Below are 13,650 nucleotides of genomic sequence, written 5' to 3'. Positions count from 1 at the left end.
CAAAATTAAATTTATATATTCTTCAATTGTACACTATTGTCATATACATAAAACCGTGAAATAAATAAATATAATTGAACCTGAAATGTTTCTCTTCTGATGACATTTCCTGACCGCATACTGCGTTATTTAAGAAAAACAGCGATCAGGCAATATGTCCATCCTTTTGTCCGTTGTTCCTGTATCATTCATTCTGTGACTTGAATCTTTCAAGTCATATTACACTTTTATTATACTGAAACAGGTATTGCGATTGGAAGTAACATAAATCTTCCGCAAATACAATGAACCCTAGCATAATTACTATGAATATAATGTTACAAATCTATGTCCTTAAACTAAGAAACAGAAATGAGCCAAAACCAACAAGTTTTGTAAAATTCAACAAATAAGTTATTTCCCTAAAATACAACGTAAATATTCAAAAATAACTTACTGTGTTGTTAATTAAATCCCCAATAGCCCTAAAAGTTTTATCACAAGTCCAAATGTATAAAATTTAAATTGAATTTTAGTGGTATTCCAAATCAGTTCAAATACTTAATGTGTTGATATGCCGGTTGTCTCGAATATGATAATGTGCCAGTGTCCTATAGTGTAGCTATGTATTACCAGTCTCTTGATGTATCCCACTAATATTATCCAAATATGTCCTTCTCTGAATTTACTATAATTCCAAACAAATGAGCACTGTGATTCCAGTGAAAAATAATTTGAATATATTCAAATCCAAAAATGAACACAACAATTCATATGATCATGCTTCAGATAGTATAGCAAGATTGAAGAATTTCTTTAGTAAACATGACTACAAAAAACGGACATAACAGTAGAACCAGGATGAACGTCACAGATGTTCCAATTGAGTGCATCACAGTACAAAGTCATATACAATTTGGTTTTTCTTTTATATTTTATGATATTCTCTTACTACAATTACAGAGTTTCAAAGGCCTCTGCAACATGTATTTTGATTGTAATTATTATATGGTGGCTCCTGTGCCAATATATACTCATAAAAGAATAACACAGAAAAGTAACAAACAAATTTAGTCTATGGTTTTATTTTGGAAACAGATCATTACCTACTGAAATAATTGCATGACTCACTTAAAGTAAATCTAACAGCACTAGATAAATTAATCCCCCAAGAAGGTGATTTAGTCAAGTTGGAAAAGAAATCAACAGCTGATACAAAGTGACAAAACGTCAGTCTAATCTCATTGTTCCCCTTTGTAAATAAGAAAAAAAGATATGCCATTCATTACCATAACTCAATGTTATATTCAGCACTGGAAACCATCTTGGGATTGACAACTTCATTGACCACTGACTTCATGATCCATTGTATATTCCAGTTTTGACTAATTGCTTATAATTTAATGGACAATCAAATAAATGCTGATATCAGATGAAATATTAATACAATCATTTCATAAACTAACCTTCATTCAATTACGTGTCACGTCACTGAACTGTTAGCTACATCCAGTTCATAATGATTTTAAACTGGTATGATATTATTGGCCAATAAGTAGTAAACAGTAGTCTAGCAAATGTTGATCATGGGTGGCATGTTCAGTAAATTTGCAATGGAGAACTCAATCTCAGTAGGAAATTATGCTGGAGTACCATGCATTAGAAATGGGTCACATTTAAATTCCAATTGTCAAAATACCAGGATATGCATCTATTCATAATCCTGGATAATGTTTCAAATGCAAAAGTCTTGGACTTTGTCTTTCAAGAGGACAGCTTATATAGAACAAAGAATAGATTTTGTATTTTAATGATATTACCCTTTATGATTTCTTTCTTATCTAAGGACACCTAAATTTCCTAAACACAGTTAAACCAGGATCATGCTGATATGCTGTTAAACCTTGTAGCAGCTACTGCTGTCTAATTTTAACAAAAGTGCTGAATTTGATTTAATTCTTGTGACAAATATTATGCCCCAACATAAAGTACTGTTTCATTCACTTCAAAGAGTCTACAAAAAGTATCAAATGGACAAGAAACGTATATATATATATATATATATATATATATATATATATATATATATATATATATATATATATATATATATATGCATGGGTTTGAGTCTTGGATTCAGCTAATGTGGGTATGTGAGAAAGCTTGCCAGTAGCTTCTTGTGGGTCAGTGGTTCTTCCTCCACCATTAATACCAGCCGCCATGTATAGCCTATTGTGTGCTGAAAAATGGCGTTAAACCCTACAACAACATAGTTTCTTTTCTGACGATTTGAAGTCAAGGTGGACTACAGACATGAAGTAATGATTAAAATAGGCATATAAAGCTAGAGATTGTACAGTGTCTTTTTGTAGTTCTAGTAATTATTTTCATGCCGGCATAATTTCTACTGAAGCAATATTCCCAAGTGAATATCGAAAACTGAAAACTTACTCCTGGGTGCATTCAGTTACAATTTCTAAGACTGGCTACACTTACTTAAATAAGTGTTCAAAAGATCAATTTATTCATCGGATGAGGTGAGGGGAAACTTTTGTCATCAATTCTGGATGTCAGAGTTTTATCTGGACCATGTGAGAACACTGCCCAAACATTTTATCACAACTGTATCATATGTATGCTTGTCTGCTTTCATGACATGTGTCATTTTGATCTTCTTGAAATGATCAATTCTAGAAAACTTCACACTTGAATGGTTTCTCTCCAGTATGTATTACATGTCCTTCATTGAATCACCACTCTAAACATTATATCACAAACACTGCATACAAATGTTTTTACTCCTTTATACCTTTTCATATGTCTGGTAACACTAGTACTCTGGCTAAACATCATTTTACAAACTTCAAATTTAAATGGTTTTTCTCCAGTAAGTATCTGAATGTGCCTGTTCAGGTTGTAACCTCGCTGAATATTTTATTGCAAATTTCACACTTGAATGCTTTTCTTTAGTATATAACCTCTTATGAGCATTGATGCTAAAACGGTGGTTAAACAGTTTGTCATAAACTTCACACTGGAAGAATATTTTGTCTCCAGTATGTACACTCCAGTGCTCTTTCATCTTTGAACAATTGATGCAGATTTCATAGCAAACTTCACATTTGAATGGCTTTTCTCCAGTATGTAACCTCGTGCGTTCTTTCAACTTTAAATGCCTACTAAACAATTCATTGCAAACTTCACAACTGAATGTTTTTTCTCCTGTATGTATCTTCAAGTTCACCCAAAACTCATCACTTTCACTAAGCATATTATCACTAGCCTCACATTTGAATGGTTTTCCTCCACACTGTATTCTTGTGTACTTCTTCACTATGGCATTATCTCTAAACAGTTTATCACAAACTTCACAAATGGATGTTGTTTTCTCCAATATACATCATCATGTGGGCATTCAAGTCTGAACTCCTACAAAACAGGTTAGTACATACTTCACATTTGAATGGTTTTCCTCTGCAGTGTGTTCTCATGTGCTTCTTCACTATGGCATTATCTCGAAACAGTTTATCACAAACTTCACAAATGAATGTTGTTTTCTCCAATATGTATCATCGGATTATGGACGTTTCGCCCCATGGACGTTTCGGCCCAGGACATTTCGCCCCACTTCAATGGACATTTCGCCCCATTTCAATGGACGTTTCGCCCCATGGACGTTTCGGCCCAGGACATTTCGCCCCACATCAATGGAAATATCGGATATTATAGAAATTCACAAGTATTACACCATTGTCTTCATTTTACTTTAGGGACCTACCGTTAAGATTTAATTTCATGCCCCATAATCCCATCACTCTCCTCCATTTCAATTACATTCAGCGTGCCGTTATATCAGACAATATTTTCCTTTTTCTTTTTCATTTATGTAATAAGATTGATCAGAAAATGAATATATCGTTTACAGTGATCATTTTCTATACGGCAGTACTTTTATTTTCGCTGTTACCTACACAAACTAATGAAAACCACTTTTACCGTTTGTAGGAAATTGGCATATCGCCACTTAACAATCATGCTGTTCGTTTACCCAATCAGCGAGCGTAAATTAGACACAGCTTAAAAGGGGGCTTTGTAATTCTAACAGTCAATATCAAGATCGTATATATCGAGTTAGGTTTATTCCTTTCGCGAAACATAAAAACTACGATGATTAAAGACTTGTGGTCGCCCGTAAAATAGCTTTTTTTTTTTAAAATGTTGAACTTTACTCATTTTTTTCAAGCTCGGGTTAATTGGCTTTTTATCTCCTGCCATTTATTGGCATTGTTACTTTGAATTTTGTAAAACTAGCTATAAATCGGGTCCTAATTACTCGACTGAACTGCTGACAGAAACAATCCAAATTAATGTATTTCATTTCTATAGCCCGATCGTTATACATTGCATCTTTTCAAAGCTGTGCACAGAATAGCCCGACATATCGCGAGCAAGGAAAACACGGGGGGGGGGGGGGGGGGGGGGGCGAGGAATGTTAATTGTAATTAACAATAAAGAGATATAAAAATGGTTTCAGAGATTTATATTTTTGAAATATGAAGCATGTATTTGCATTTTTAAATCAACACACATCGCTAATCAAAATTACATCTCATGACAAGGTATAGGTGTCAAATTATGATGTGCAAAAGTATACTTCTAAACAGTAACTATCTATGATTTTATTTTTTTTAAAAATGCATGCAAGTAAAACATCAGCTACTACAATACGAAATTGAAATACAAATATACATATTATCTCTACTGAAGTATAATGTTTGCAACATATGGACAACGCAAAAGGCACTTGTATATAAAATATGTCTAGTTTTGGAAAGCAATACTCCGTCCAGCTTTACTGTTGCTATGTCTAACACGGGCCATACAATTTGGCACAGCATTTAAGCAAGGTGTTCGTGCTGATTTGGTGGTTTCCATACTTCTCCCATAACTTGATAAGGCGACCCTGAACTTTTGTTGTCTATTTCTTTTGATGTCGTCTTATCTTCCCCTCTTGCAATAGACGAACTACAGATCCAATTTCTCTGGCTTCCTTTTAAAGTAAAGTTATGAGGAGATAGAAAGGCAAATTTCCCTTTCTTGCTCTCCTGTTCATACGATTATGCCACCCTTCCACATCATTATTGGTTCGGATGCTTCTGTCATAACTGACCAGGAGTCAACAGGCCATATGTCATTGTGAATCCAGGTGTCTTCCACATATCGTAGGAATGACTGCACATTCACTGCCTCTGGATCAATTCTTCGTTGTAATTCTGCAAATGACAAAACTATATCCAGCACTAGATATTAATTTCCTTTTTCCTCGAGTGAATCCTGTGGCTACTACTTCAAAGGTTATACGATCCTCAGAATCCACTGGCACTTCTCCATAAACAGTTTCATTCCTAACTGACCTAAAGAAAGGAGAAAAATCGTGATTATCAACAAACGAATATTTTACATGAACAAAAATATGCATCAGTAAAATAACACATGTTTACAAGATACCTAACAAGATTGGGTAAAAGATGATCATTCTTTGATTAGAAGATAGACTATATAATGATTTATGTACATCAATATTACTGAAATAAATTGTTGCGATTTTCTGTGCTTTCTTGTCCGCTTCGATTTTTAACTTACGCTTCTTCTTCTTCTGGTGTCAAAGATCTGTGTGGGCGCTCAACGTCAAATGAAGAGATATCGGCTGCAAGTGTTGATGCAGCATCATTGTTGACCATAAACTCGTTCACTTGTTGACTTCTATCCAGCCTGTAATTAGAAATATGTCTGAACTTGTCAGAAAATGTTGAAAACATACAAGCAAATATATAGAAAACCAAGTTTAATTATACCGAATATGGTATTTACACATAAAAACGTATGCAAGCACCCGTACGATTCTAATAAATAAAGTAACATTCACCTTGTCGAAATATCATCTTCATTGATAGAAATCGACGTCGAATTTCTCGTGCTCTCCATCTGCCCCCGTGCTGTACCGGTATACATTTCAAATCTGTCTGATGTATTTGGTATGCCGCTTAAGTCCATTTCGACATCGTAGCCATCTGCCTGTAAACAGTATTAATATTAAAACATTATAAAAGTGCACATAAGAACGCTTACTAGAATGGAACGTCGTGTAGCCCAAGAAAAACAACGAAATATCTGATACAAGAAAAATTATTTTTACTAATCTTCCAGCATTTGTGATATGGAGAAAGTAGGCAGCGATCCACGTTTTGTTCGCAATTTGTATTTAATCGTAGCTTAAGTACATCGACTGCGAATGGGAACCAGTTACTGTAGCATGTCTTTATTCTTAAAATATTTTGTTTGTAATGAAATCTTATCTCAGGTTTAGAACTGCACAGGTCGTACACAAACTGAAAAGATATCTTTTTACGTCTAAGGAGACCATACTTGTAGCTTGATAAACCTGTAAATAGAAACCATTTCTTAGTATCATTTAGTTAATTCTATCGACGTCTTACGATAACATTTATTTTGAAAGACATTGGATATACTGAAACAAGAACAATAACATGCGAGAAAAGGTCACTAGATACATAAAATTATTATAAAAAAAATGTATTTATTTTGTTAAGCCAGTTCAATTACGGAATGATCGTAATATGATGTAGAAATAAATAAATAAATAAACTTACCAGTATTTCCACATGCTCTGTGTTGCCATAGGCCGCAAATATCGCAATCTATGGCTTGCTGACGACGGGTAACTGGTTTTCTGCAGTAAATGCACGAAGACATTGTTCGATCTATTGATTTACGTGATATTAAAACAACTAGTACCAAGAAAAGGAAAGACTGCAATTTACAGAGCCACTGATAAAATTCCATGCAAACACGTGTACGAGCTTCTATACCAAACGATGTCGGGGTATTTATGTATTTCCCTAGTGTAATCTATAGGGCTGTTCATCTTAGTCCGGTTTTTGTCACCTTACTCGAAATCCCTCCCCATAATTTCAAGTTGACCTTGGCTAGAGGAAGGGACAGCCACTAAATCAAATTATCCATGTTTTATTATTATATTTTCCTATTTGATACAATCCATCCAATGATAATTTGTCATTGTTTTATTATTTTAAATTTAATTTGGGATTTTTATTTTAAATTTAATTTGGAATTTGGGCGAATAAACGGTGTATTATATTTAAACGACAAATAAACCATATTGTTTTGTATGATTGATGATGTGTGTCGTTTCTCGCATTACGATTATACTGAGACAGGCTGTACTCGAGTGAGGGTTCACACTTTATTTAATTGTACTTCTCCCGACTGGAGCAGGCCGTCTCTTTAACTATTTAGAATAATGCCAAAGAAATCAGATCACAAGGGACACTTAATTATATTTTTGATCATTTTAAAGTAAAATGAAGAACGTGGTGTAATGCTGATGAATTTCTATAAATGTCCGATATTTCCATTAATGTGGGGCGAAATGTCCTGGGCCGAAACGTCCATGGGGCGAAATGTCCATTGAAGTGGGGAGAAATGTCCATTGAAGTGGGGCGAAATGTCTTGGGCCGAAACGTCCATGGGGCGAAACGTCCAGGTACCGTTTCATCATGTGGGCATTCAAGTCTGAACTCCTACAAAACAGGTTAGGACATACTTCACACTTGAATGGTTTTCCTCCACATTGTATTCTTGTGTGCTTCTTCACTATGGCATTATCTCTAAACAGTTTATCACAAACTTCACAAATGAATGTTGTTTTCTCCAATATGCATCATCACGTGGGCATTCAAGTCTGACCTCCTTCAAAACATGTTAGTACATACTTCACATTTGAATGGTTTCACTCCAGTATGTACCCTCATAAGGAAAATCACCGTGGACCTGTGGCTGAACGGTGTCACAAACTTCACACTTGAATGGCTTTTCATTTCCATCTAGTCTCTCGTGCTCTTTCAAGCCATACATGATTTAATCAGAAACTTTAGACATCAATGTCTTTTCAGCTACGTATAACTGCATGTTCTCCTTCACGTCGAAACTCTTGGAGTACCTTTAATTACGAATGTCACAATTGAGTATTTGCTGTTTGTTGCTCGGTTTTTTGTTTGTTGTTTGGTTTTTCTTGTTGTTGTTGTTGATGTTGTTTGGTTTCTTCCATCAGCAATAGTCTTTCTGATTAATGAATTCAGATTCGTTGCATCCTGGACTGTGGAGATTTGACCTGAAACCGAAGAGATTTACACATGGTCATTATATGACTAATGAGAGTAAAGAAAGCACTTAGTAAAGTTTTCCAATACATGAATGCCGACTCTGGCCAGAGAATTACACTCAATACATACCCAAGTCTAAATTAACTTGACAGAGTCAAAACGTACGTATGTATGAATACCAAAATGTGCCCAAGTCATAACGTACTCACCATAACGAACACCACGTTCATTGTGCGACTGATGCATTTGACCAACCATCTTAATAGAAATGTGGCTAGTACAGGTAATAGGCTTTTTCACTGAGGCACGACAAGCATTTTTCAGACAGTCACGAGTATGAGTTCAGCATAGACGAAGTAAACCGGAATTGAAGGGGTTTACCTGACTAAAGCGCCACCTTATCACATCAGGGGGAAGTAACTGACCAATGTTCCAATTGTCACAGCAGGTATTTCGGTACCAATTGTTTCTCCATAGACTTCAATGCTAATGTTTTGTGAAATAAATATATTTTCTATCCGAGCTCAGCATGCATGTCACACACTGTCATAGAGAAAAATGTTAGATTGACAATTTGACAGGGATAAAACCAGGCACCCAATTGCAATTAAGAGAGATAACTCTGCTGAAACTAGACAGGGGTAAGAGTTATCTAGTCACAGCTGAAGCATTTTCAGTTATGTGTACTACAATTATTTTTTTTAAATCATAAAAATACAACACATAATCTAGATATAAATTGTCATAATTTCACATGTTACCAGGAGGCTCATTTTTAAAAAATAAAATAAAATCCTAACAGGATGTACAACTCTTACATATTGCCCCAATCACAGCTAATTTTGTAGTTTATTTCTGAACACACTGTTCCGTACACCTAAAGGACACACGGTACTAATTGTACGGAAGAACTATAGAAATGGGTGAAGAAATAATAGAGTATTTACGGGTTTGGTGGTCCATAACTGTTTAATAATGGTATAACGGTACCAATTGCGCAAGTCCAGGTGGGCGGATCTTAAGGTGTATGGAACATTGTATTCAGAATTAAAGAACAACACTAGCTGTAATTGGTGCATTATGTAAGAGTTGTACTTTCTGTTTGGCTTTAAAAAAAAGTTGAGCCTCTTGGCAACATGTGAGTTTGTGTTAATTTCTATCTAGGTCATATTTTGTATCTTTTATGATTTTTTTTTTAAATATGGTACACATGGCTGAAAATGTGCCTGTTGTGACTAGATAACTCTTACCCCTGTCTAGTTCCAGTAGAGTTATCTCTCTTAAATGCAATGGAGTAACTGGTTATATCATTGTCAAATTGACAATCTAGCAGTGTTCTATATGACAGTGTGTGACATGCATGCCCAAGTTGGACAGAAAGTATATTTATTTCACAAAACATTAACATTGAGGTATATGGAAAAACAATTGGTACCGTGATGCCATAAAGAAAATTAAAATTTTAGTAAAAATATCTTAAAATAGCTTATCCTAGATGTAATTTTTTTTCAAAAAAGATAGAAATATTTCTACTGATGCAATTTTAGTATTTGTACAGGCTTGACTCAGGAGTACTCAATACTGTTTCGTGCATATGTAGACAAACAAAATCCGTGGCTCATATTGTGTTCCCCACACATAAGCTTGCACCAAGGTTAGATGTGCATGGATAATTATAGGTCTCATCATCAGCACCCAGAAATTTTAAGTTATTGAATTATGAATATGATAGTGTTTACATATGTTTACTATTGGAGTTGAAAAAGTACCGCCAGTCCTTAAGCTCCGCCCATCTGGGTTTGTACAATTGGTATCGTTTTATACCAGTAACCGACCGACGAACAGAAATCCTTGGAGATCAGGGGGGAAAATGCCTTTTGGCGGGATTCACGCTAGCATTGAATTCACTATGTAAAAAGACCCCTATGGAGTATTACAATAGTAACTGGAACAGAAATTTTAGCATCAAATTTCAGTTTTCTTTTTTTTTTTAGTTGTTTGTTTTGTCTGTTTTAATAATTTTGTTGTAGCTTCATTTTAATTTTATATGGTTTTCGAATGTTTTTTTTTCTTGGAGCACTTCAGTACAGAGCCTTTTTACACCTAATTTTATTACGCATATTACGTTGTCATGCCCCTATTCAAATCCATAAATGTATACAAGGTATGCACTGTTTTTACTTGTTTTGTTAAGGTATTATGTATGCAATACTTGTACGTACATTTTTTTAGATTCTGATAATTTGATAATATTCCATTAAATAATACCCACCACAAAGTGAAGTGTCCTTCATTGTTGTTTATCAATATGTGTTTACTACTATAAATATATTGATTCAATTTTTTTACCTATCCGAATAACCCGTATTCGTTTAACAGTTTGTGTTATGCGAAATAAACACGTTTTCTATTTGGTGCAATCAATGTCTGGATTTCAATTTGCCTTATTTCATAAGTCAGATCTAATTCACAATCACAAGTGATATTTCCACATTTATCATCTTTTCTCTCTCTCTCTCTCTCTCTCTCTCTCTCTCTCTCTCTCTCTCTCTCTCTCTCTTTATCGCGGGTTCGGTTCCCGGCCGAGTCATACCAAATACATATCGCTTGGCGCTCAGCAGTAACAGTTAGTGATAGGAACTGAAAACATGTTAAAGCTATATTACATATCCAATTCAAAATCTATCTATCTATCTATCTATCTATCTATCTATCTATCTGTCTGTCTGTCTGTCCATCTGCCTGCCTGCCTGCCTGCCTGCCTGCCTACATATCCACCTGTATGTCTGCCCATTTCCCTCCCCCCCCCACACACACACACACTCATCGGACTTGGCTTGTCCTTTCTTCTTCTTTTTCAGATTGATTTGATTAGCCAATTACTTCTCTCATATTAAGTTGCTAAGTTAACCAACGTGACGTTATGTAAAGGGTTCTCAATATTAAAGGAAATTTCTAAGGCCAATATGTTATTACATTATTAAAGATACTACTTTTCCGTAAGTTGTAAATAGGCTAGTCTTGTTTTTAGACTGCTTTTCTTCGATCATTGTTGCAGAATAGATACCAGATAAAGGACACGCGGTACTAATGATATGGAAAAATGGGAAGCAGCCTGGAAATGGGTGAACCTAAAATAAATATATATGGGTTAGGCTGACCATGTTTGGTTAATAATGTAAGTTATGTTGTAGGAAAAAGAATCTTTTGAGCACTTACCCTAGTTGCAAGAGAGACAATTTTTATTGTCTGAAGTTTAGTCCTTTAACAGTCTTGAGTTTGTAACACTCATTACTAAAATTCGCTCCTGACTCTTTGGTGCGGAATTGAAAGTACATGTTTCAAACAGATCAGATGCAGGTCCAGAAAATGCCGCGCCTCATATCCTTTCCTCTACACAGAAGCTGACATCCGGGTTTCATCTATACTAATAAATATAGGTTTGATCATGAACACTCAAACAATTTAAGTTATTTTATTTTTAACATCATGGGGTTTGCATAGGTTTACTCTGGAAAATGAATTAGTACTGTGAGTCCTAATCGGAGATATCAGCATTATATGCGTCCTTTCGTTATTCGTGACAAAGAGTTTTCAATAATTATCTTTTTACAAAACGGTTATATATGTCACAAATTATTCTTTAAAATTTGTGATCACATCTTTGACACGTGTCAAGTATGCCAACGCAGCGAAAAACAAAATGGTGTGAAACATAATCGGGCCAAATCTAAATTTCCGGAAAAATTCGGATAAAAAAAAGGAACGAAAACACACACACCCGAAGAAGAAAAAAAAAAAAACGCCGCATGCCCTGTTTTAGTTATTTACTAGTGTATGTGAATGTGTTAAGTTTACGTTTTCTTTGTATTGCTTCGATTGATCCTGATATTTTCAGGAGCGCGTTTGTTTTCTGCTTGAACGTTAGATCATTTTTTTTTCAAGTCGACTAAATATTTTCTCGGTTGGTAAGCATATGTGTTTTGTATTTGCCTGCCCTCTCTGACACATATTTTTTCCAGGGTTGGCATCCAACTCAGTTGTTCTGCCTACATCAGTAGTATAGCTAATAAATTGTATTCTTCATTATCAACGGTTCCGACTTTGAGCAATACGTTCTCTAATGTCAGAAGGGTCTCTTTAACGGTATCTGCTAAAACGTTAGCCTAATTATTCCTCTTTATGTACTGCTTTAAGATTTAAACGTATTCAACAATTGACATGTATGTCAAATATCAAGACAATTTTCAGTACTAAGAGACGGAAAGTGTCAGTCCCCTGCCTAAGAACATTGAATTGTTGGTCGCTAATATAATTGTACTATACCACGTTAAGTTCAGAAATACCGCGGTCGAAAGTTTTCTTAGTGTCTGTTCTAAAGAACTTCGAAATTCTAAGCAACTGTTGACGTCACTACATTCTCGACGTCATCTGCTGGTTGACATGGGACGTTGTCAGTGTTCGTCTAGCGCCGTTCTCGTATTTAACACGCGTTGTTTCAGACAGTGTTAAATTTCGATAAAATGGTAGATCTAAAGCTATTTAATGGACTTGGGGATAGCTACGGTGTATTATCGTAAGTACCATTGCCACGTTTGCTTTGTTTTAAATGCCTTGCTTTGTTTGAAATATATCGTTAAACGATAAAAGTATAACTTAGATTGCGATATCGGTTTCAGTTACAGATTATTGTATACAATTTACTAAACGAGTATCCATGCTTAAGGATATCGTGAAACAGACCGGCATTCCTTCAGTGAGTTCATATCCGAGTTGACATGACCATACCCATAATTTGTATGCGGCTAATATATAAATGTTTTGCAAAATAAAGGTCGTGAATGGGAAATAAATACATCGATAGCGAGGCCGATAGGTTAGATGGGTATTTAACAAGGAAAATAGGTTTATAGGTACATACATTGTGAGTTGTAATCTATCTTAATGATTGAAATAAACTATTAATCGATTTTGGTCCAGTCCTACCACCTTATCATTTTTTTATTTATTTATTTAGCTAGTTAGTTACTTAGTTACTTAGTTTAGTTAGTTACTTATTCAGCCAGTTTATTTGTCCACGCATACTGCATGTCATTCAGGCATACTCACTGTCATGTAGTCAGTTACAGTTATCAGTCAGTCAGTCAGTTCCTGCACCCAGTTCGAAAATCTGCAGGCCAGTCCATACATCCACTCAAATAATCACTTAGCATCTAGTTAGCAATTCAGTCAGTTATTTTAGTGGACTGTTTGGTACCTTTGTTACATTAGCAGTAATTATATTTCCTTCTTTGTGTTAGGCATATCTCTGCATAAATCATGGTATTTATTGTGTCAGCCTAAGCTAGTAAAATTACAACAGAGCAAATGTGTCGTTCTTCTTGTTTCTTAGAGACGTTCCATTCTGGTTGTCTGTGATGCAAGTTCGTACCCAGCTGGAAAGAGAGTTTGCCGAAAAGGCAGAGAA

General features: G+C 35.1%; 1 protein-coding gene across 2 annotated transcripts; it reads right to left on the bottom strand.

Annotated features, from left to right (window-relative positions):
• Positions 1 to 1,048: 1,048 nt before the first annotated feature.
• Positions 1,049 to 7,450, bottom strand: LOC149774993 (uncharacterized). Of its 2 annotated transcripts, XM_089944552.1 has the most exons (4): positions 6,651 to 7,450; positions 5,906 to 6,421; positions 5,623 to 5,751; positions 1,049 to 5,393 (listed from the first exon to the last, which is right to left on the bottom strand). In XM_089944552.1, the coding sequence occupies exons 2-4, from the start codon at positions 6,031 to 6,033 to the stop codon at positions 5,234 to 5,236; spliced, it is 417 nt and encodes a 138-aa protein (XP_089800678.1). In that variant the 5' UTR covers positions 6,034 to 6,421; positions 6,651 to 7,450; the 3' UTR covers positions 1,049 to 5,233. The 2 variants fall into 2 exon arrangements, with proteins under 2 accessions (XP_089800678.1, XP_089800679.1); XM_089944553.1 differs by lacking the exon at positions 6,651 to 7,450 and having other exon boundaries at positions 5,906 to 6,537.
• Between the last annotated feature and the right edge of the window lie 6,200 nt (positions 7,451 to 13,650).

Source organism: Sinohyriopsis cumingii, unplaced genomic scaffold, assembly GCF_028554795.1.
Source record: "Sinohyriopsis cumingii isolate HCF-2022 unplaced genomic scaffold, ASM2855479v2 utg000036l, whole genome shotgun sequence".
NCBI classification, from domain to species: domain Eukaryota; kingdom Metazoa; phylum Mollusca; class Bivalvia; order Unionida; family Unionidae; genus Sinohyriopsis; species Sinohyriopsis cumingii.
The sequence above is the reverse complement of the archived record's forward strand: the minus strand, read 5'-3'. Positions and strand labels throughout refer to the sequence as shown.